At 38.0% G+C, this 25,373-nt stretch overlaps 1 protein-coding gene and 1 pseudogene across 3 annotated transcripts in view; both read left to right on the top strand.

The window, feature by feature from the left end:
- LOC127446102 (sodium- and chloride-dependent GABA transporter 2-like) overlaps positions 1-25,373 on the top strand; it is a 498,776-nt pseudogene that overhangs the window by 424,374 nt on the left and 49,029 nt on the right.
- The window catches only part of LOC127446097 (peptidyl-prolyl cis-trans isomerase FKBP5-like), a 41,325-nt gene continuing 19,745 nt past the window's right edge, over positions 3,794-25,373 (top strand). For 2 of the 3 annotated variants that reach the window (XR_007898144.1, XM_051706758.1), the window contains exons 1-10: positions 3,794-3,998; positions 9,817-9,949; positions 10,415-10,559; positions 15,610-15,752; positions 16,192-16,306; positions 16,423-16,579; positions 23,599-23,689; positions 24,265-24,348; positions 24,825-25,010; positions 25,111-25,350. Coding sequence is in view for 2 of the 3 variants with exons in the window: in XM_051706758.1 (XP_051562718.1) it covers positions 3,955-3,998; positions 9,817-9,949; positions 10,415-10,559; positions 15,610-15,752; positions 16,192-16,306; positions 16,423-16,579; positions 23,599-23,689; positions 24,265-24,348; positions 24,825-25,010; positions 25,111-25,350 (1,338 nt within the window). In the remaining variant the exon portion in view is untranslated. The remainder of the gene's footprint in view (positions 3,999-9,816; positions 9,950-10,414; positions 10,560-15,609; positions 15,753-16,191; positions 16,307-16,422; positions 16,580-23,598; positions 23,690-24,264; positions 24,349-24,824; positions 25,011-25,110; positions 25,351-25,373) is intronic. The other variant, XM_051706757.1, reaches the window with a different exon arrangement.

The raw sequence follows: 25,373 nt of genomic DNA, 5'->3' as shown, positions 1-25,373 counted from the left end.
GTTAAAATGTGATTCACAATGTAACCGACATCAACCACGGGCGAATTCAGCGAAAGTGAGCAACCCCGTGCCCTACTCATTTCGAAGGGCAGTATTCTTGATTGTGAGTACTCCGAAGAAAGCATGGCATAACTATATGAATGTACCCTGCGATAATAGTCTTGTTGAAGGGCCCTTCCTGAAAAGATTCATTGTCTTACTTTTATTTGGCATGAACCTTCGAATGGCGTCCCTTTCCCACAGTGCCCTTAAAGGACGCAAAAAATGCTGTTTGGAATTCGCCCCAAATGTGTAATATTTGCATTATTTATTTGCATAGGCCTACTGAATTGTGATTGGTCTTGTATACTTTGAATATACACTCACTGAGCACTTTTTTTAGGAACTAGTCGTAACAAAGTGCCCAACTGGTCTTCTGCTGTTGCTGTTGTGCATTCTGAGATGCTATTCTGCTCACTACAATTGTACAGAGTGGTTATCTGAGTTACCGTAGCCTTTCTGTCAGCTAGAACCAGTCTGGCCATTCTCCGTTGACCTCTCTCATCAACAAGGCGAATTTTTTTTTTTTTGGGCACTAAACAAACTTTCTAGTAAACTCTGGAGAATGTTGTGCGTGAAAATCCCAGGAGATCCTCACTTACAGAAATACTCAAATCAGCCCGTCTGTTACCAACTATCATGCATGCCATGGTTGAAATCACTGAGATACATTTTTCCCTCCATTCTGATGGTTATGAACATTAACCGAAACTGCTGACCCATATATGCATGATTTTATGTATTGCTGCCACATGACTGGCTGATTAGATAATCGCATGAATAAGTAGGTGTACAGGTGTTCCTAATAAAGTGCATTTAAGAGGTAAACCTCGTTGATTTTTGTGTGCGTCAAACAGAAAAGTCGACGTGTGCTGAGTGTCTTGCTGACTCTTATGCAGTATTTAATTTACTGTAACACAGAACCAGCCTTAAACTTAACAAAACCTGGACACTATTCTTTTACTGCCTTGGAAGTATTGTATTTCCTTCAGGAAATGATGTTAACCGTATAAACAAATCGACTGTTTTTAAGCTTAGGATGTATTTATGTAGACTATAATTTCTCCCCCCTCTCGCCCAAAAACATGTCCGAGGACTCAGGCGAATCGTTGCACCTAGATTTCCAAGGCGACTTAATTTATTCACGTGTGAAATTAATTCCACATCCCTATCTTAAACTTCATATTGCGAAAGACCAGATTTTCCAAATACTGTACTTTCTACCTCCGTTACGCCTGATAATTCAGTCTCTACTGCACATGCCGTTGTTTACAACAGAATGAACAAGAACATTTAGTTCCTCACGCGCGGACCTACTGGACAGAGAACAAGCTAAACCACCATGATTAGGCTATGCTGTTTACTATAACCATAAAAATCGACATTATTTGGTTCCAAAGCGCTCCTATCGCTCTTTGCATGCAATTCGTTTCTGTTGTTTCCATCCAGTTGTTCCTTATGTCTGACGCACCCTATGCCTTAATAAGGATACTTTACGCGTGCTGTTTGATCATTTTACGATTTGTATATTATTGCTTAGGATTCGTGTACACTTTAAAATCATAAATGTTTCTTACATTGACATTATAGGTGATGCAAAAAGATTTTGCATAATTTAAAGGGACAGTTGTCCCAAAAATACAAATTCTGCCATTATTTACTCACCCGCATGTTGTTCCTAACCTGTATGATTTTCTTTCTTCTGTGGAATACGAAAGAAGATGTTCGGTAGAATTAGCCTTATAGTCACCATTTACTTTCATTGCATCGTTTTTCCATATAATGAAAGTGAATGGTGACTGAGACTAACATTCTGCTTAACATCTCTTTTTGAATTCCACATTAGAAAAAGTAGGCTCATAACACAGATTTAAAACATGAGGGTGAGTAAATAATTTTTTGGGGTTAACTGTCCCTTTAATGTCAACACGTTTGACATGTATGGACCACTCTGCATAATTTGTAGATTTTATAACAACATAGGCATTTTTATATTTGAACAAGCATATTTTCCTGCTTGGCCTTTGCTTTTCCCCTCCCTCAAATAATTATTAGAACTCCTGTAAAAGCAATGGATTTATGCAGTGTTTTGTCCACACAAAATATTATTAATCTTTCTCTACACATCAATGTATAATGGTGTATAGTACAATTTTATCAATGTGTCCTTTCCACAAAGCAATAACAGTTCACGTCTGCTAAGTGCGGCTACCAAAATTTACACGCTACCAACCACTGTAAGGGTGAACTACTCAGCTGTCCTTTATGAAATATTAGGCTGTTGACTGATAGGTACATTAAGCAAGCAATTCTAAGTTTCATATTGAGACAAAAGTCTAGAGATAATACCAATCTATTGTGTATATTGAGAAGATTATAGACATTTCTCGATGTTGTAAATGAAACCACATGGGTTAATGGGATGTGTACCACTGACAGATGAAAACCTAAATGTCTTCATGTTATGAATGTCATCAAGCCTTCAGTCAAGAATGATGTCATTTCTAGAAATACTGAAGCAGCAGACCTATAAATTGAAAACATGATGAGACCCATGTGTTGTTTGATTTGATTTTATGTTTTGCACATGACACAACTAAGAGATCTTTCATTTCAAGTTTAACAAAATTCAAACCTAGCAATAATAGATACACATCAATAAAGTGATTTTGATTTAATAGATTATACACAGATAATGATCACAGTGCAAGATGAGGAATAAGGTCAAGCAAGCTTACATGGATTGTCCCCACTTGCACCTTGTTGGCAGTGTAACTAACATGTTGGTCAAATGCCCTAGTTTGCGTGTGCCATCCTACTGAGCAGTTTCACATTGCAAGCTCTGCTAAAGATCCCTGCTGCCAAGGTACCAATTTGAGGAGGCCTTTATTCTGTTTTCTTCAATGGTTCACTGCGTGAATAATTCTAAAAAGCTGGAAAAGTTGCAAGTCCTGTTGACATTATATTAAAGAGCTGTGATTTCAACTTTTTGACATTTTAAGCACATTTGTAACTTCAGCTTGATGCGTATGTATTATAAAACGTTACCCAATCACTCCGATATAAAAACAAAACAAAAACAGCTGCAAAAGAGAAACATTTAAATGCAATCACTGCGGTCACCTATTGTGTTCGTGCTGACACCTCTTGTTGAATGGGTTGGGAACATTTTGTTATCATTCCAGTCTAAGAGAGTGTTACGCAGGTAACACGTTGCCAATACTGATGTTATTCAAATATAAGTCACGCGCTGAGTTTAAAGACTTGATATTGACTCACCCTCTTGATTTTAAATTATACTGTGTATAAATGAAATTAATAATTTATTGAAGCTGCTGCTTAGTTTTAAATACCAAGTGCAACAACAGTCTGGCGTTCTTAAAAGCCTATCTCAAACAGTCTAAGTGATACATCTTACACGGAATACATTTACATCATCATGCGCTTTTAAAATACAATATATTTTTGTTATTTATTCCCCCCAGCGTATCAGAACGTGGTGCTCTGTGTTCGTGCGGTTGTACATGCTGTTCCCTACTTGAGCTGTTCAGTCAGCACACAACGGGTTACGGGTCAGGGTGTCTACTAGGACACTGTGTTCTCATCAGCGCGAGCTACAGTACAGCCGGAACATTGTGTTACTTTTGTGGACAGTTCCCAAGGCCTGCCCTTAATTTTACACTACACATCCCTCCCCTCTCGTTTACTCCTCCTTCTTTCATCTCATTTCATTTCCCCCGTCCAAATGTCTCGTAGAGGCGTAGCGTGTAGGGCAATATTTGTGTGAAGTGTAAAATACTGCCGGTAGAACATCTAGTACTGTGCTGAGAGGGCGGGCTCATTCCCCTTTAAGCCGCTGCACAGGTTGCATTCACCTGTGAGACTATCTGAAGTTACACATGTACGGACGGATTCATGGTTAAACACATGAGAGGAACGATCAACAAAAGGGAAATATTGTAAGTTTGTATTTTAATGCTTCTTTTTAAAATGCTCATCTACCCCTTTATAGTTATAACTGCTACAGAAAAATGTCACTGACGTGATTTATGAGGGCACAATGCTTTATGTTCAGGATCAGAAGCAGGATAAATATTTCAGTCATATTTACTACATGATGCTTTGACATGTTTTTGTACATTTTTATCAACCCAAAAACAACATTTAGCTTATTCTCTACAAATAATGTACCACTTCTCCAAAAACAGTTGCAAATATCTTGCTAAATGTAAGTTTATATATATGTATATATATATATATATATATATATATATATATATATATATATATATATATATATATATATATATATACACACACACACAAAGTAAATACTTTAATGAAAGAAAAAGGAATACAGTTATAATTTAATTTGCATGTTGCTCTGTAATGTGCTGTTGTAATTATAGCTTGTGTGTCAGGATTACGAAAGGACATGAAGCCATCCTTTTCAATACTCATTGAATCCATATCCATTTTTTGTTGACATTTTATATTAGATTTGATATTCTTTTATACTGTACATACAGTTTCACTTACTCTTTCACAGACTTTCTCATTAATCATGAAAGCTCTAAGGACAGGTGTTCATGTTGTAAAAATGAGAAGCGTGATACATTTATTTATAATGCGCTGTTTTTCTGTTCCTTTTTAATTTCTATTTTGAGATGCTCTGAGAAGATAGTATAAAGGTTTTCCTAGAATTGTGAATGATGGTATTTCATGTTCCATAATAGTGTTACATCAATGACTAGGTTCAGCTCAAAACTTGGTTTAGTTTATTAAATCTCTGAAGCATTTTTTCATACATTCTGTTTAGATTATAAACCATGCGTCAATGTAAATGGAAAGTGGATTCTTGTGTATTATTGTCTCTGTCTTTTACAAGCTCAGAGGATGTAACCACATATTCAGCATGTATCTATCAACCACTTATCTGTAAATTAGGGGGATGTATCTCCTTCAGTCTCTATAGTGGTTACGGCTCTGCTTTCCATGCCAGAAGGTTTCAACACTTTCCATCATTATCTACATATTATTGTAGATAATTGAAATGTAATGTTTAGGACAGTTTGTACACCATAAACACAGAAGTGACTGGGTGCCTGACAGGTTGAGTAACTTAGAATCCGTGTGAGTACATGGTGTGTTTCACTGCAGATGTTATGTTCAAGAATGGAATGAGTCAGCTGTCTCTGAATGCTCATCTTTGTAACTTCAATGCCTGTTGCAAACTTACCACACTGAGGGCATCTGAGACGGAGCTCCATTAAGTGCTTAGAAGAGTCATACCACTTTTAAATAAGCAGAAAGTCCATCAGTCTGATGTAAAGAGAGAAAGACTTAGGGAGAGTTGGCTGGGGGGAAAAACATGAAGAGGTAACCAGTAATATAGAGTCAAACTCAGGTAGACAAAGAGACGGATAGACTGCTCAGCAGTGGAATAGATCCGTACATGCAGACGGACCTAGTCACAGACACACAGTACTAAGAGAGGTGAAGAAAATTGAGAACCATTTAAGCTGATACATACAGTGGGTGAGGCACATAACACCAGGCTTTTTACACTAGTGTACATCATCTTTAAGTCTAATGGCTGATTTTTAAGTTTTTGTTACATAAAATCTGTTAGAGCAATGAGCAATATGTTTGCTCAAAAAGTGTTGTCAATTTGTTTGTATTATACTGATAATGCTAATGTTAATAATGCTAAAGGATATCTAGTATAAAATGAGTTAAAGGAACAAACTTTAAAATTGGTGTTGATGAAGGGGTTCTTGAGATTTACTGATAGGTTTGAAAGGGTAAAACATACAAAGTTGGGAAACACTACAGTAGAAGAACTCCATAACATCTGATTCCAAGAAAACTATTAGAACTCACTTGATGCAGATGTTTTGGTGATTATTGTACATATAAGTCGCTTTTCCACCATCAGGCCAAACGGTTCTTGTTGCAAAACCGTGCCGTTCCTTGCTGATCCGGGCCAGTTGGGATGGTTATGGTTTCTTTTTGAATATTGGAACAGGGTGCGTTATGAAGAATGATCACGCATTCCAGTTTTTAGGACTGCTTTTCCTCCTGGTTTTAAGTCTGCTAAAGCACAAGAAAGACATGTCGCAAAAAGGAAAGCAAAGAGAAAAAGACCAGAGATTTACCATCATTTGCATGCCACTGGACACAAACACACAGAAAGGTAAAAGTTCTCAAAAGAGCCGAAAAGGACTTTAATTGACAAAATATTATACAGAAAATAAAATTTTTTATATATGAGTTTTAATGAGGTAATTTGCGTAATAACTCTCTGAAGAAAAAGGCGTGTAGAAAAAATAATGTACTATACTAGATGAATCATCATCATAAAATCATGAAGATACACCAAACATACACTTTTTTTTATTACATTTTATTAACATAGAGAACTTTGCCAGCTACCTAAAAACAGTTGAGCTACCTTGGAATTTGGCAAATGGACAATCGTGATTCGTCACGTACTAAAGCCATTGCACCAGCATGCTTGATCGTGGTTAAGTATGGTTAGCTAAACATGCCGAGAAATCTGTGCTGAAAACAGTTTGTAATTGTGCTGTGCCGAACCATACTCAGGTGGAAATGCTACAGGAACCATTTGTCACCGTGCTCAGAACCTCAAAAGCCGCTACTCAAAACAATTAATTTTGCCTTTTGTTCAGTTTACTGAGTTAAAATGAACTAAAGCAATACAATTCTAGAGCTTTTTATCACAACTTAATTTCATTGCGTTCTGTCCAATTAATTTGTTAAAATTTAAGTTTACTTAATCCATTTGAGTTGGGACTACATGAATACTTTTTGTAGCATCTATGAAACTGGGCAGGGGATTTCCATTTCCTAGCATGTTCTGCATAGGACTGGATGCCAGTGGGGGGAACAAGTGTTGAAATTATGTGTTATTTTTGGCATTTTTGAGCAAAATGAGAATAGGAGGAGATTTGTTAATGTTTAATGTTCTGTTATATTGGTATTTTAAAAGTGTGTCTGTTGTTTTGAGCAGTTGCTTTCAAATTGTCAGTGCAACAGTTTCTCTGTCCTTACACTTGCTCACCTGGCATATACTAATGATTAATAAAATAAATTAGGTTGGACCAACATAAGAAAATTAATTAAATTAAATATTGTTAAATTGGGTTTGACTAACCTAATAAAGTTGAGTTAAAACTACTATAGTACCTTGATTTGACCTAATTGAACTAAATTATGTTGGCTCAGTGAAAATGACTTAATCTGAATGAACGAAATTAAATTGCTTGTAAAAACTTTCTCAAATTCAATTAAGGGTAATGACTTCATTTTTTGAGTGGGTTTAGTTAAATGTGTCAACAGTTAAAAAAGAACCAAGAAATAAATAGAAGGCATATTGTGATTAGGAGGAGGGTGTGGCCGGGCCGTGAGGATGGATGCCTGGCGCTGAATCATCCCAATCAGCCGGGAGAGGGATAAAGAGGACCCGGAGGCACAATTTCAAGAGAGAGAGAGAGAGAGGGAGAGAGAGAGATGCATGCAGAGTTGTGTGTGTGCGTCAGTGTTTGTGTTGTGTCTGATTAAAAGCCTTCGTGTTAATGAAAAGTCTTTTTGGTTGTTCATCCGGTTCCCGCCTCCTCCTTTCCGATGAGCAAGAGACCTGTCTGCCACAGTGGTGCCGAAATCCGGGATTGGAGGAAGACGTGCCGTCAGAGAGTCCTCTCTACTGGCTCAAGAACGCGACGCCAAGGATACATGATCCGGTGGTACTGGAGTGGTTCGCCAGGAGGTGGAGGAGCCCGCTGCCGTCTGCCTCCTGGCAAACTGCTCCAGTACCACTGGATCATGTATCCTCTGCATCTCGTTCTTGAGCCAGCAGCGAGGGCTCTCTGACAGCACGTCTTCCTCCAATCCAGGGTTTCGGCACCACTGTGGCAGACAGGTCTCTTGTTCATCATAAAGGAGGAAGCGGGTACCGGGTTAACAACCAAAATGACTTTTCATTAACATAAAAGTGCTTTTCAGCATAACCAAACATAAACACACACACAGATCCATACGTCTCTCTCTCTCTCGAACTGGCGTCTCCGGCTCCTCTTTATCCCTCTCCGGGCTGATTGAGATGATTCAGCGCATCCATCCTTATGGCCCGGCCACGCCCTCCTCCTCACACGTTGATCTTTTGTGAAAATATACCCCACTATATGACGTAAGTTGTTGCAATGGAACCTGCCATTAAACAGCCAAGGGTTTAAAATGAAATTTTAACTGTAAAACAATTGTCAAACACAAAACAACTGATGAAACAATTTTTTTTTGAAAGGAATCATACAAAAATATCAAGCCATTTTCTTGTCCAACAAATATTGTAATTAAAGCTGAAGTATGTAACTTTTTGGTGTTAAAATACTTTCTTCTATCCCAGTTTAATATGCAGAGACAACTATAAGCCATGCATATCTTAATTTTCTCAAAAACTGCAAACACTGTGTCTCTGTAGCACTATAAATTCCTGTGTTTGCAATCCCTTTTGGTGGCGCTAGTGTCACAGAAATTACTTACTTCAACTTTAATACATTTAGAACGTTGCCCCAACCTGACATTTAAGAAAAATACCCTTGTTCTGAGAACACAGTTCAACCTTTGCCAAAATCTGCCTTAATCTTATAATTGACCCTTGCCTGAATGTATGCCATTGTAGTTTTATTGTGATCACTTGTTTACACAACAGCTGTTGCAAAAATATGATGATATAGGAATTTTAGTTTTGAGGATAGACTTGATGGTTTTGAAGCTAATGTACAAAAGCACTGCTAGAGAAACACATTTGTGTAATGTGACTTCGGAGACCTCAAAAACACTCAAAACCTTACTGAGATGAAACCCTTGTGACTAGCCCAGGTCTCCCCTATTAGCCCTTTTGGCCACCTCTTGCAAACATTCCAATACAATATCTATTTGGCAAAGACCGCACTGCTTTCAAGTGAAGTCCGAGAAACCATAATCCTATTTATAGGGTCTTTTGTAGTCTTTATGTATGTATGTGCTGCAATATCTGCTCTTATGCATTGGGATTTTCCTTTGACAGTTAATTGCTTCTGTAACCTTCAGTGTGTGTGTACAGATAAAAATTAAGGTATTTATTGAGAGCCTTGAGTCATTGTAGTATCTCGCCGCATGAAGTAGAGTAGACCGGACTAATGTTCCCTTCTCCGTTGTTTCGTTCCTGTGTCTTTTTTTACCAGGTTTACTGACATAAATCTCACAAGACATCCTTTTCCAGAATCTGAACATGTGCCAGGAACTGTGAATAAAAAGAACACAGTGTTCTTCTGCATGCGTTCACAAGCTGTAGTGTGCACTCAAATACACATACCACCAAACTCTACACGCACACACAAATACACATTAATTCTGTATACACACATATGTACAGGAACCGATTTACATTTTTTCTTGGTAGATAAAAACAATGAAGCCAATCTAGTGAAAGATGTCAAAACACACAAACACACGTACACATATTGGTATGAATTTTAGCTTAGCTTAGGTTTGATATAAAACAAAAACAAATCAGAATGACAACAGAAGCATTGCAAAATGTTTTTACATGTAAAGTCATACAATATTTTAACCTTGCCTTTTTGAGAATACTTCCCAAATATGTAGAAATCTGAATGTATATTGTACATTTAAATTTGTCTTTTGATAGCAATGCATTATGACATTTGTTTATAGTTGAAAAAGTCATAGTCAAATACTGTGTTTGTTTTTTAGGGGAACACTGGTGTGTGCGAGTGATGAGATGTCATCTTTAGAGGATATTTTTTCCACTAACCAGTGTCCAACTGCAGTCTTTACCTCCAAGGGCACTGATGTCACTCCAAATAGTGACCGGGGAGTATGTAAGGTAATCCAGGCACAACTCACTTTATATAACAGCTGTTATTTTACATTTCTCCTCCATTAATGATATGTTCATTTGATGTTAAATGCAATATACAACCAATTACAAAGTGGTAACACTTTACAATAAGGTTCCATTAGTTAACATTAGTTAACATGATATAACAATAATTTTACAGCATTTAATAATCTTGGTTAATGTTAATTTCAGCATATAGTAATACATTTTATAAATAAAAATTAATGAATGCACTATGAACTAACAATTAACAATTTAATTTTTATTAACTAACATTTTCAAAAGTGGGCTGTTAAGAGTCTACAAGCCTTTTGTGAAATCCTGATATGAATCAGTGATATTTGTTTAGACTGTTTCAGCTTCGGAATGATTTGGATTGAATTAAATTTAAATAAATATGAGGTCTCTCAAGGATGGACTGTTAACTTTTTCTCCAATACTTCTCTAAAGATTGTGAAACAACATGGTGTAGAGGGTGAAATGCCGATGATTGGAGACAAGGTGTGTGTCCATTACACAGGCAAACTCCTCAATGGGAAGACGTTTGACTCCAGTTTTGACCGCAAGGAACCTTTTGTTTTTAATGTGGGCAAAGGTAAGAGATTCCATAGACTTAATTTTTTATATACAAAATTATAGATGTTGGTAGCAAAATAAACAAATGGGATTCAGAAAGACAAAACATGAAATTCTCATAAAAAGGATCAAATGCATGCAGATGATTCTTGTGGTAACAAAAACTAAATATGAAAACCTATTACTCTTATGTGTGTTTAGGTAGTATATCCAAATAATTAACATGTTTTTCCCTGATATTAGTTCCCTGTCAGATGTATCTGTAAATTGGAGCTGTCATTCAGCCTGTCGTTTAAGTCTCAGTTTTTTTTACATTTCCCCACAACAAACACTTTCTTAGAAAAAGAGAATGACTGAAATTCCTGTTTAATGATGCGTGTTGTTACCACTTAATAACTGGTATAATTGCCAAGTACACTCTGTTGTTGTTCAGATTAAAGGTGCCTTCCCTATCATCTGTTTTGCATTTTTCTTCTACTGGAAACATTTTGCATTAATAAATGTATTAATACACACTATTACAGTAACAGAGATAAGCCACAAAGTTTTTTCTTCAGTGGGACTTTCTGCGAATAGTGTTACTACAGTGTCACATTAGTTGTTTGTTAAAAAAAAAAAAAGCATTATAGGCACAAATCACTGAGAACTACTAGATAAGTTAACTAAAGGAGTTTTCAAAGTGGGGTGGCAAGGGGTTGCAAGGGGGTCTGCAGAAAATAAAAATTTTTAAAGAAAATGGGTGTTAAAATGCAAAAAAAAAAAAAGGAAACATATACAGAATTTGACATTATTACTGTTGTATTCTGATCTCTAGGGACAGCAGATAAATGTCAATTGAATTTAAAATGTTTTAATTTATGAAAAGTTTATACATGAACTATTGCATTAAAAATGGGTAGAAAAAAGATACACTGTCAACTTAAAGGAATAGTTCACCCAAAAATGAAAATTAGCTGATAATTTACTCACCCTCAGGCTATCCAAGATGTATCTGAGTTTCTTTCTTCATCAAAACAGAATTTAAGACTTTTAGGATTTAATTTCAGGCCTCCTCCTCTAAACAACGCAAGTGAATGTCCTCCATTTTTCGACAGTCCAAAATGCATATTTAGGGTGGATCAAAATAATCCAACAATGACGTGCTTCCTGACTCCCCCTCCACGTGACGTGTGACCTTACCAACGAGTTTACGTCATTCCTCTCATGAGAACACATCACAGAGATGTATGGAAGTGAACATTTGTAGTTAAAAAATATAAAAGTTTTGTTTTGTTTCTCAAAATAATCAATCGTTTGCATTCAGAGGAACTTTATTTGTCTACTGGAGTCGTGTGGATTATTTTGATGCACTCTAAATATGCATTTTGGACCGTCAAAAAATGGAGGACATTCATTTGCATTGTTTAGAGGAGGTGGCCTGAAATGAAATCCTAAAAGTCTTAAATTCTGTTTTGATGAAGAAAGAAACTCAGATACATCTTGGATGGCCTGAGGGTGAGTAAATTATCAGCAAGATTTCATTTTTGGGTGAACTATTCCTTTAAAGACCCTGTGAAATTAAAATAATTTTTTTGCTGCTTTTAGTCCATATCTATTAGTTTTAAGGTCATCTATATGCCAGTGTACTTCTAAACATTGACAAAATTTGTTTTCAGAAGATATGAGCACTCAGGAACAGCAATGACGTCACATAGAGGATAAGAAATCTTATTCAATCAAATGCTGTCTAGAACGAGAAAGCACCCTCGCCCTAAAACTGAGGGTGTCTGGCTGTGTTCTAACTGGCACTGATCATGCCTTCGCAGGGCACTTCGAAGGGAGCACAATCCATGCTGTAGGGTCATAGCAAACAGAATTTTCAAAAAGAATTGCTTAAAAAGTGAGTTCTGACTGTTATTACCTTTCAGCCATCTGAAGCTCTCACAGGTGAGGGTAATTGTCTTCGAAGGGAATTGGGCATAGGAAAGATCACTTATAAACGAGATGCGTCAACTAGAAAACCGTATTGTGATCAAAAAATGGATATATTATCTTTTACTCACTTGTTACTCATTCATCTGTATTGGACTTGCACAATGGCTTCAGCCTCGTCGTAAGCAAAGGCCGCAGTGTTCTGTGTATGTTTGTGGGCTGGTTATGGATTAATGTTGTTTGTTAAATCGCCATTCGATTCTCAAGTCTCTGTAAAAGCTGGCCGGTACTGAGATTGCTTCTCAAGTTTCCCTGGTAAGTGGCTCTGAAATAAGCAGCATGTTGAAAAGGGGTACAGTATGTATGTCTGACAGTAAACTAAAGCCTATTGGCTATTTTTCGAGTCGTTCGGCATGTCCCGCCCACAGTTCCTGTTTCGAACTGCACTCGTCAAGGCACTTCAAGGGGACTTTAATACAAAGTAAATATATTTAAGATAATATTTACATTTATTTTGGCTTTAGTAAAGTGAAAATATAAAAGCAAATTATTTAATTTTGCAAACATATCTTTATAATAACATGCTATCTCACACAGTATTATAAATGGATCTTTAGAATGGATCTATTATCTAACATAGAACTAACCTAGCCTGAAAAGTAGCTAGTTTTGGGCACATCCAATATCTGTAAAATGTCTCGCTAAAAATCACAGAAATCAGGGCTTTAACCTGCATTTACACATGTTTTGTTCACAAGGTTACAAAAATTGAAAACCTCTTAGAAAATGAATAGAATATGAACAGTCTCCCTGTCCAACTACTGAGCACCGATATAATGATTTTCATTGCCGCTGGGCTGTTTTCTGGTTCTGGTCTCCATAAGAGGCAATGTAAAAACTAACAATACGAGCATTTCAGAAAGAGAACTTCCATTTTAAGTGTTAGTTGGAATAAACATGAGTTCAGGCTCAACTTGTGCAGTTGTTGGCTGTATTAACAACTCAAACTAGTTTATTTATTCAATGTAACTTTCCACGGTTCTTAGGGCAAACAAGGAAGGCAGGTGATACTAATGAACCAATGAACAAACCAATAACACTGTAAATGGGAAGGGCAGGGGTAAACACAAGAAACAGAGAGCACATGGGGAGAAAAACACACACAAGACCAAAACAAAACAAAAAGACAGGTGACAGGATCCCAACATTAAATAAAAACTCAACAAGAGTGTAGGTAACCTGACAGAATCGTGGAACACTTTTGAGTTCAGGAAAAAGGTGGACACACTGAAAAAAAAGTTAACCTAAAAAACCAAGTGGTAGCATCTACATTTACTGGGTTTTGTTCAAGTCAAAATATAATGTATTAATGAATCAGCCGTAATACATTGTACATCAGTAAAACAAACTTTTATGGGTTTGATCAGGTAGAATTAGCTCCTTAAGGTAAGTTTAAAGGGATAGTCCAGTTAAAAATGAAAATTCTCTCACATTTACTCACTTTCATGTCATCAAAGATGTGTATGACTTTGAATATTTTTAGAAGAATATCTCAGCTCTGTTGGTCCATACAAGGCAAGTGAATGGTGAACAGACCTTTCAAGCTTCAAAAATCACATAAAGACAGCATAAAACTAATCCATACTACTCTGGTAGTATACACTGCCTGGCCAAAATAAAGTCCCTGTTTGGATTTAAATAAGCAGATACTTAAGAGCCTATGATTGGATCATTATTGCAGTGATTAATATGTTTCAGCTGGCAACAATTCTTTTAAACCTAACTGATGCAGTGTGTAGCTTCTCATTTCTTAAACAACCATGCCGGAAGACGTATCCCATGGTTGTGGAAAAGGCGTCACTGTGTTTCAGAAGGGGCAAATTATTGGCCTGCATCAAGCAAAGAAAACAACTAAGGAGATTGCTGAAATCACTGGAATTGGGTTAAGAACTGTCCAACACATTATTAAAAACTGGAAGGATAGTGATTGGAAATGACTAAAACACTTGGTGAAGTCACATTGTAAAAAATTGACAGTAGAACTCACAGCTATGATTAATAGTGAAAGTAAGAGCATTTTTACACGCACAATGCGACGAGAATTTACAGTATTGGGACTAAACAGCTGTGTGGTCACAAGAAAGCCACTTGTTAGTGAGGCTAATTGGATTGCATGAGTCGATGCACCTGTCATGCAAAGTGCCCACTGTACAAGCCTCTGGAGGCAGTGTTATGATCTGGGGTTGCTTCAGTTGGTCAGGTCTAGGCTCAGCAGCGTTATGCAGCAATAAATTGAAGTCAGCTGACTACCTGAATGTACTGAATGACCAGGTTATCCCTCAATGGGTTTTTTCTTCCCTGAAGGCACAGGCATATTCTAGGATGACAATGCCAAGATGCATCGGGCTCAAATTGTGAAAGAGTGGTTCAGGGAGCATGAGGAATCATTTTCACACATGAATTGGCCACCACAGAGTCCTGACCTTAACCCCACTGAAAGTCTTTGGGATGTGCTGGAGAAGACTTTACGGAGTGGTTCGACTCTCCTATCATCAATACAAGATCTCAGCCAAAAATTAATCAAACTCTAGACAGAAATAAATGTTGTGACGTTGCATAAGGTTGTCGAAACAATTCCACGATGAATGCACGCCGTAATCAAAGCTAAAGGGGGTCCAATGAAATATTCGAGTATGCAACTTTTTTTTGGCCAGGCAGTGTATGTCTTCTGCAGTGATGCAATTACTTTGTGCGAGAAACAGATCAATGTTTCAATCCTTTTTTACTACAAATCTCCATTTTTCACTTTCATTTTCAGAATATGAATGTGGAGATTTATAGTTAAAAAGGACTTAAATATTGATCTGTTTCTCACCCACACTTATCATATTGCTTCTGAAGACATGGATTTAACCACTGGAGTCTTAAGGATTACTTTTATGTGGCCTTTATGTGATTTTTCAGGGGTCTGGTCACCATTCACTTGCATTGTGTGGACCTACAGAGCCCAGTATTTTTCAGCATTTACAGGAAATATTCTTAGAAAGTTTCATTTTGTACTAGCAAAAAAAAAAAAAAAAAAAAAAAAAAATAGGGTACAAAAGTATGATGTTTAAGTTTTGAATATTCATAAATGATTGTCTGGCTGATTCACACAGGTCAGGTGATAAAAGCGTGGGACATTGGCATTTGTTCCATGCAGAAAGGAGAAGTGTGCTTGCTACTCTGTAAGCCTGAATATGCATATGGTTCATCTGGTAGCCCCCCTAAGGTTCCTCCCAATGCCACTCTTGTGTTTGAGGTAGGTACAACAAGCACATAAATAACCAAAGCTGTCTTAGATAAATCGTGTGAAATAATATTGTGGCAGGGAGGAGGGCGGGGCCGGATCGTGATGCTGCACACCTGGCGCCTAATCAGGCTAATCAAGCCCTCGAGAGGGATAAAGGCAACCGGAGGCGGCAGTTCGAGAGAGAGAGAGTGTTACGGGCAGCTGCCCTGCATGTGTTTATGTTTGTGTCTTTTTGTTTTATTAAAAGATTATTTATATTGTCAAGCTGGTTCTCACCTCCTCCTTTCCATTGAACTTTGTTACAAATATGTTCTTAGACAACTTATTAGAGAATCCATTGTTATATATATCTCTCTGTAGGACAATGTTAGAAAAAGAACATGAAAAGCCTCTTTTGGTGTGAGCCTGTTATGCTTAAAAGTGCACATATCCCCCCTCCCACAATTAGATTGAGCTGTTGAGCTTCAGAGGGGAGGAGCTTACAGAAGATGGCGGAATCATTAGGAGAATAAAGGTCAAAGGTGAAGGCTATAACAATCCGAATGAAGGGGCCACAGTCAATGGTAAGTCAAATAATTTTACGTTTTTACAGTACAGTTGTTATTTCTATAGACAATGTGTTTGCAATATTATGCAATATTAATTTGGATTACAATGCTGTTTGGTGTCAATTCACCAGTACACTTGAAGGGGTGGTGTGGAGGTCGTTTATTTGAGTCTCGAGATATCACCTTTGTGGTGGGTGAATCAGAGGATGAGGGTGTTCCTTTAGGAGTGGACAGGGCCATGGAGAAAATGCAAAAGGGGGAATGCTGTTTATTATACCTAAAACCCAAGTAAGTTGAGCTATTCTGTTCAGATTTTTTATTTAAAAACTAATTTTATATATAGATATCCAGTAAATAATATTGGTAACACTTTACAAGAAGGTTCTATTTGTTAACATAAGTAAATGCATTACAATGTTTTTAACATCTTTTATTAATCATGGTTAATGTTTAAGTGCTTTAAAGGAGGTCACGTGACGCCATGCGAGAGGCAGACGTGTGAGCGATAAGCTCTGTGCACTTTTCTAGTTTTTAAATTATTTTCATGTTATAATCCGGTGAGATCTGATACACCCAGTTACATATTTGCTCTTTGAGGTAAACATGGCAAAGAAGTCAAAATCCTCAGACTCTGGAGACATTAAAAGACACTTACGTGCTCTAGCTGAAACCTCTGACGGGCCTGCGAGCCAGGGACTCGATTTGGACGGCACGTCTGGAGAAGAAATTCAGCGTCAACTGTCCAGCATCTCGGTGATGCTGACGAAGGCTGTTGCTGACTTGGAGGATCTCACTGTAATACGTCGATCGATTACGGCGATGGAAACAAAATTCTCTGAGTTGGTTACAAGAGTGACGAATCGATTATTTGGAATCATCGGAAAGGGAATTATCCGCTAATCCGCCCACACCCAAAATAGACCTGCAACACATTTTTGATAAACTGGAATATCTTGAAAATATGAGCCGAAGGAATAACATACAGATTGTTGGAATTCCTGAGCAAGAAGAAGGCAGAGATATGGTGAAATTCCTAGACGAGCTCTTCCTGAGTCTGCTTGACATAACAGGCCATAAGCTGGAAATCGAGTGAGCTCACAGAGTCCTGGCTCGCAGATCTGCTGAGGGAGACAGGCCCCGATCAATTCTGACCAAATTTCTGAGATCATCCGATAAAGGTCTTGTGTTGTGCCAGGCGAGGAGCAAAGGAAAGCTTTCTTGGAAGAATCACAATATTTTCTTGTTCCTGGACTTTGTGAATTCAACAAGAGAGAAACGCGATCGGTTCAAGGAATGTAAGAAACACATCAACGGAAGATCGCTTGCCGGAAGATGTTTCCGGCAAAACTGAGAATAGACACCAAGGATGGCAGCAAAGTATTTTTATGCCCCCAAAAGGCACTGGCCTACGTAGAAACTATGGGCAATAAAACCATTGGGCGTTTCTTATGTGAGTGGACTGACTCGCTGTTAAGTGACTCGACTGTCTTTTTGCGTTGGCTCTGCCTAGCGGCTAGAGTTTGTTTTGTGGCATGACTCCTTCAAGAAACCTTTGCACTGACGGAAGATCGCTTTTACTCTGAAGTTCCCGGACAGATTGAGAATGGTCACTATGGATGACCGCAACATATCTACATGCTCACATAAAGCACGTCCTTTATAAAGTCGGACTGAGTAAGTCATGGTGTTTTTTTTCCTACGTGGCCTCCGAGTGAATTTGACTCTTGATCATCCGAGGAACAGGGATGCCTATTTTGTTACTTTTTGTGCTGGTTCCACCTAGAGGCTGGAGCTTGTTTTGTGGAATAACACGGGACAGTTGTGGATGAATCTGTTCGTTCTTTGTGCTTGCGCCTCCTGTTGGCTGGAGTTTGTTTTTGTGGAATATTTTTAAGGGACATTAGAATGATTACGTCATCTGCTGCACTCATAACAGCCGGCTCACTGTTTGTCTGTCCGAGGAAACTGAACAGCTTTATATCAGCTGGAAGTTGTTTTGTGGAGGAACACACCTTCGAGACAGTTTTGTGAATGAATCCACAAGTTCTTTGTGTTTATTCTGCCTGTTGGCTGGGGGCTGTTTTACAAAGTATTTTCTGTTATGTAATTTTGCCTCACAAAATTTGTGCAGAAGCACAGGACTTGAGAAATCTGATGGCAAAGTTGTCACGGGGGTTCTCGTATGCGTACATGGACTGTTTGAGTTTAGAGGGATTGACGCCGGTCGGCGCTGTCCTGCGTGGGGTTAATGCGCATGTTTTTATTTTTTCTGTTTGTTTTGTTCTGGGTTTTATTGTTGCACTAATGGGGAATGTGGCCTGTATAATCTTATTTTTGACACACAGTTTATTTTTTCTTTTATATCAAAATGTCAAATGTTATTATGAGTAGGTTATCTCTCTCCACATGGAGTGTGAATGGGTTGGGACACCCCATAAAATTAAGATAGGTTATTTCTTTTCTTAAACATAAGAAATATGATATACTGTTTCTTCAAAAAATGCATCTTTCTTCACATGAAGCGGAAAAATTTTGGAAGATATGGGGTGGACATGTTTTCTTTAGTGCTGGCTCAAGTAAGAGCAAGGGAGTCATTATAGTGATAAATAAACATCTACAATTCAACTTTCTTAAACAGATTAAAGATAAATTAGGGAGAATCATTATTGTTTTAGGAGAAATTCAGGGGCAAAGGTTGATTTTGGCTAATATTTACGCACCTAATGCTGATGATCAGGGCTTTTTTATAGATCTTGAAGGGATGTTGCAAGCCGCTGGCACCCCTCATGATATAAAATTGGGTGGAGACTTTAATCTTTTGATGGACTCAGTCCTTGATCATAGTGAAGCAAAAGTGTGTAAGCCCCCTAGAGCAACAGTGATGCTTCACAGGATGTGTAAAAATTTTGGTCTTGCAGATATTTGGGGACTTTTGAACCCATCTGGTAGGGACTATAAATTTTTTTCATCAGTTCCCCATTTCATCTGTTGTTGATTGCTCAATTGGAAACATTTTATTCTCAGATCAAGCCCTGGTGAGTTTAGAGGTGTTGCCACATATAGAGAAAAAGAAATCATATAGTTGGCGCTTTAATGTATCCCTTTTGCAAAATCCTGATTTCCAACAAATGTTAAAGACTGAAATCAATGTTTATATGGAGACCAACTGTCCCTCAATATCCTCTGTGGGCATGGCTTGGGAGACACTTAAGGTGGTTCTTAGGGGTCGGATCATTCAGTATGCCTCATTCACCAAAAAATCCAAAGCACGAGAACTCGTGGAGTTGGAAAGGAATATTAAAAGTGCCTCCCAAGCCATGCCCACAGAGGATACTGAGGAACAGTTGGTCTGCTGAAGCGCAGAATGTCGTCTGATGGCTTCAGAGAACTGACCCGATTAAAATACAGATATAATACTTTTTTGTCACGGAAAGTGGAGTTTTGGCTATTCAGACAGCAAGACAGTCATACTTTGAGTCAGGGGACAAAGCAGGGAAGCTTTTGGCTAGATATATAAAGCAGAGAGAGTCTTTTTCTACCATTCCCTCAGTGAAATCTGCTGGTGGTGAAATTTTCACCTCGGCCATTGATATTAATAATGCCTTAAAAGAATTCTATCTCGATCTCAGTAGTTCCATGTCTTCGTCTACTGATGAAGATATTAGAAAATTTGTGGAACCATTAGAACTCCCTAAATTGACGACTGAGCAAAAAAATTATCTGGATTCTAAGATAACCTTGGAGGAGCTTGACAAGGTAATTAAGGCCTTACCTACAGGCAAGGCTCTGGGGCCACATGGTTTTGCTGCTGAATTTTTTAGATCTTATGCTACAGAATTGGCTCCACTATATACAGAAGTATATATAGAATCATTAAAGAATGGAAAGCTTCCTCCAACCATGACACAAGCCCGGATCAGTCTGATTCTTAAAAAGGACAAAGATCCAAGCAAGTGTAAAAGTTACCGTCCAATTTCCCTGATCCAGCTAGATGTAAAAATTTTGGCAAAAATTTGGCTAACCGATTAAGTTATGACATCTCTTATACATATAGATCACGTGGGGTTTATCCGGGCTCATAGCTCTTCTGATAATATTAGGCATTTCATTGATATCATCGCTGCCATCTCATTTGACGCCGAAAAGGCATTTGATATGGTAGAATGGGATTATCTTTTTAAGATTTTGGAAATATATGGGTTCGGGAGTACATTTATTGGCTGGATTAATTTACTTTATAGACACCCTGTAGCAGCGGTACAAACAAATGGATTAATTTCAGATTATTTTACTCTGAATAGGGGCACTCGGCAGGGTTGCCCTCTTTCCCCATTATTGTTCTGTCCAGCCGCGATAAGAAAGGAGGATGATTTTCCAGGGGTGATTGATGTATGGTGCATAAGCTTCTGCTTTACGCAGATGATATTTTATTATTTGTCTCTGACCCTACTAGATCTATGCCTTGCCTCCACAGAATTATTAATTCCTTTTCCAAATTCTCAGGAAACAAAGTCAGTTAGGCTAAATCCGAAGCTTTGGCACTGACAGCGTACTGTCCAGTAGCGGCCTTCCAGCCGGGCGCCTTCCAGTGGCCCAAACAGGGCATCAAGTATTTGGGTATTTTATTCCCAGCAAATTTGTCTGATTTAGTTAGAGTCAATTTTGACTCTATAATAAAAAGATTTTCAAGCGATGTGGGCAGGTGGGCTTCATTACATTTATCGATGATTGGGAAGGTTAATGTTATTAAAATGAATTGTATTCCAAAATTCAACTACCTGCTACAGTCTCTCCCCGTAGATGTCCCCCTCTCTTATTTCAAGCAATTTGATCAATTTCAAGTCCTTCTTTTGGAATGATAAACGTAACGTTTCACGTTACATTTCAGTAAGCTGCATAGGCAAATTGACAAAGGTGGGCTAGGCCTACCCAAGATTTTGTTTTATTATTATGCGTTCGGTCTCAGGCATTTGGCTCATTGGTTGCTTTCACCTGAGAGAGCCCCTCCCTGGTTTCGTATTGAACTAGAAGTCCTTTCCCCTATTTTGCCATTACAAAGCCTTTCTATCAAACTAACCGGAGAAGCTAAGTTGCACCCTGTTTAATTCGGACGTTTATCTGAATGCTGCCTCGAGCATATGGCTGAATCCAAAATTATGTATTGATAAGTCCCCCTTATGCTGGTCAGAGTGGGTTTGCGAGGGGGATTAATACACTCGGTGACCTATATCAGAGTGGAGCGTTGAGATCCTTTCGTAATTTGCTCAACATTTTGGGATTCCCAGATCTCAGTTTTTTAGGTATTTACAGTTGCACCACCTGCTCTGTTCTATTTTTGGGAGTAGCATACACCCCCCTAAAGCGGCAGATACTTTGGGAGTGGTGATTACTGCTTTTGGAAAGGGTCATGAGGCGTCAGTGTATTACTCCCTGCTGGTTCAGAGTCTGGGGGACGGAGCTTTAACTTCTATCAAGAGACTATGGGAGAAAGATTTTAATGTGATATTGGAGGATGGAGTGTGGGCTGGGATTCTAAAAAACATCCAGACTGCATCTAGAGATGCAAGGGTGCAACTTATACAATTCAAGATTCTACATAGATTCTATTGGACCACCTCTAGACTGTATAGGCTTGGTCTTAAAGACACACCCACCTGCTGGCGTTGCCAGTTGGAGGATGGAGACACGGCCCATGTTTTTTGGTGGTGTGCTGAGATTCAGGAATTTTGGTTGAAGGTACAGAGTTTTGTATGTGACGTGTTGGGCATTCAGATTTCGTTTTGCCCCAGACTCTGTGTCTTGGGTGATGGGGCGTTCATCAACGTAGGCAATAAATACATAAAAGATTGGATCCTCACCAGTGTGATGATAGGCAGGCAGATTGTTTAAGGGGTTGGAAGTCGGTGGGAGCACCCTCAATTCGGGAGTGGTGCGAAGAGATGGGAAGGGTGGCAGCCTTCGAAGAGGTAATATGTAAAAGGTTGGGGATATGGGATTCTTTTAATGGGAAATGGGGTAAATATTTGATGTTCTCTGGAACAGGTCTGACAGAAGATCGCTTTTACTCTGAAGTCCCGGACAGATTGAGTAAGATAGGCATCCCGGTTCCTCAGATGTTCAAGAGTCAAATTCACTCGGAGGCTGTGTAGAAAAAAAAACACCATGACTTACTCAGTCCAACTTTATAAAGGACATCTTTATGTGAGCATGTAGATATTTTGCGGTCATCCATAATGACCATTCTCAATCTGTCCGGGAACTTCAGAGTAAAAGCGATCTTCCGTCAGGTCTGTGTAGGAAAATAGTTTAGAGCTGAATGTTTATTATATGTGCATGTATGTGTATGCATATATATATATATATATATATATATATAAATAATGTATTTATTCATTATTATTATTATTTTATTCTCTGTATAAGTGTGTACATAGGCAAGACCACTGGGATGTTCGTTTGGGGTCGGGTTTGATTGGGGAGGGGTAGTAGTGGGAGTTAATGTAAATTTATTGTATATATGATTTGTTTGTTTTGTTTGCTTTGCAAAAAATCAATAAAAATGTTAATCACACACAAAAAAAAAGTGCTTTAAAAGTATTGTTTAATTTAGTTTACTCATGTAGTTAACTGTAGTCAACAAATACAATCTTTTTGTTCAGTGTTACATAGTTTTTTTGGTTTTAGAAAGAGGTTCTGGTTATTTGTTTGGAACTGGGGTGTTTAAATATTTAGCTGTGTATTCTGAATTGTTATACCTGTGCCTGCTTACCAACTTACTGTAAATGTGGTATGCAACCAAATAAAATACTCTCCATTTTGCCTTAGATTAGGTTTAGGGAGAAACTAATCTTACAGTGCATTTCATATCCTAAATTATTAAGTTAAAAACTGTTCTATACCACTCTACTACTGGCATTCATTAAGAACATTTTACTTACTTGTGGACGTTTAATTTGCTGTTTAATACTGTTTTGCTATAATGTGTTCCACATGAAAATATTTTATTAATTTATGTGAATATAAAAACAGACAATGTCAAAACATCAAGATTGTTGCTTGAATGTACAAAATGCATGAAAAAAATAACACATCAAATTCAGTCGTATCAGACATTTTCATGCCCAATATCTACACAAACACACACACACACACACACACACACACACACACACACATATATATATATATCTGAGCCATAAATGAATCATCAACCATAAATGTGCTCATGATAATTTTACATGGTTTTTCCTTTTTCCTTGAGTTACTCTCTCTCTCTCTCTCTGACTCAGTCTTTGTTATGCTTGCAGGTATGGTTATGGCAAAGAGGGTAAGACAGAATATGACATCGAATCAAATGCAGAACTGCTGTATGAGGTGACACTTAAAGACTTTGAAAAGGTGAGGTCTTCCATTTTTGTGTTGTTTAGAAATATATAGTTGATATACTTTTGGAAAGGTGTGACATGCCATACTTCATCTAAAACAAAAATGAAATGGCATTTCTGAATTCTATTATTATTATTAATATGCGTGCAGCTTTTTTTGACCTTATATTAATTAAGAGATTTGTACTTTAAAAAAACTGTCACACCGCAAGACGATTTATAATGAACTAGTTAAGGCAAAAGGTGATTACAAATGGTAAAAAAAAACAAAAACAAAAAACAAACAAAAAAACAGGACCTAAGATAGTCCTAAACACTTTCCTTTATACATTAATGGATTTGAAACTAAAATCTTGATGTTGATAAAAAATAGCCATTATTCCAGTACATTAAAGTGTTTATATTTTTTGTTGAATAAATGGGATTAGCCGAGTTAAATAAAAAAAAATTTCAAACACATACGTATTTGAAACAGTAGAAAATCCCAGAATACAGAAAGGGCGCCCTCTAATGGTCATAGCCAATTGACAGCAAAACCTGAACACAAGCCAACATTTGTGTTCGACAATTTCTATTATTTTTCCGCAGGCCAAAGAATCCTGGGAAATGGACCTTAAAGAGAAACTTGAACGTGCTGTTTTGGTCAAACAAAAAGGCACCCAGTATTTCAAGGTTTGTAGACTGTATTTCCCCTACACTTGCTTTTGTCATTACATACAATATTATTCAATGACCTAACCTGGCCTACTGTGTTCCTTTTTTATTAATGACATGCATGTTGTATTTTAAGCCTTTTGGGGTTTTTAATAAATTGGAACTAACATTAATAAACAAATATGACTTATGATGGTTTTTTGTTTGTTTGTAATAAACACTCTAGTTGAGAATTTAAGCCATTGAAGTCTATTTAATCTTGTAGACATTAAATTGGAATGCAAATGCATTATATTACCATTTACGCAAGCGCTTATGTCCAAAGCAATTTAAAGTACACATTTTATCAGTTTGCCTTTTCCCAATTAATCAAAATCATGACCTTGCTACTGCTATGCTCCACCAGTTGATCTACTGGAATCCATTATATGATTTTGCTTGTTTTGATGGTAACAGTGAGGTGATTGACAGCTCTCTTTATACTGTATGTTCAGGCTGGACGATACAACCATGCTGTAATTCAGTACCAACGGATCGTGACCTGGTTAGAGATGGAGTGCGGGGCAGGAAAGGAGCAGCTGCAAGCCATTCAGGCTCTCCTTTTAGTAGCCCATCTAAATCTGGCCCTCTGCTACCTGCGCTTGCGCGAGTACTCTCAAACCGTGGAGAACTGCGACAAGGTAGTTTCAGACAGCAAAACACACTCTACACACTCAGTGTGGCTGAAAGTGATAGATACTATGTTTTTTCTCACTGTTTAACACTGGTTTTGGTTGCTAGGTGATGGAGCTGGACCCAGAGAATGAGAAAGCTCTGTATCGGCGTGGTGAAGCACGTCTATTGCGGAACGAGTTCAGCCTGGCCCTTGGAGACTTCAGGCAAGTTCTGCAAGTCAACTCCTTCAACCGCGCCGCCCGGAGCCAGATCGTCGTCTGCCAGCGCAAGATTCGGGAGCACCATGAGCGTGATAAGAAGATCTATGCAAACATGTTCCAGAGGTTTGCTGAACATGATGCCAAGGTATGCCCGCTATCACAATGGCC

The sequence above is a fragment of the Myxocyprinus asiaticus genome, chromosome 9 (assembly GCF_019703515.2).
Source record: "Myxocyprinus asiaticus isolate MX2 ecotype Aquarium Trade chromosome 9, UBuf_Myxa_2, whole genome shotgun sequence".
Taxonomy (NCBI): domain Eukaryota; kingdom Metazoa; phylum Chordata; class Actinopteri; order Cypriniformes; family Catostomidae; genus Myxocyprinus; species Myxocyprinus asiaticus.
Note: the sequence above shows the minus strand (reverse complement) of the source record. Positions and strands in the feature narration are given on the sequence as shown.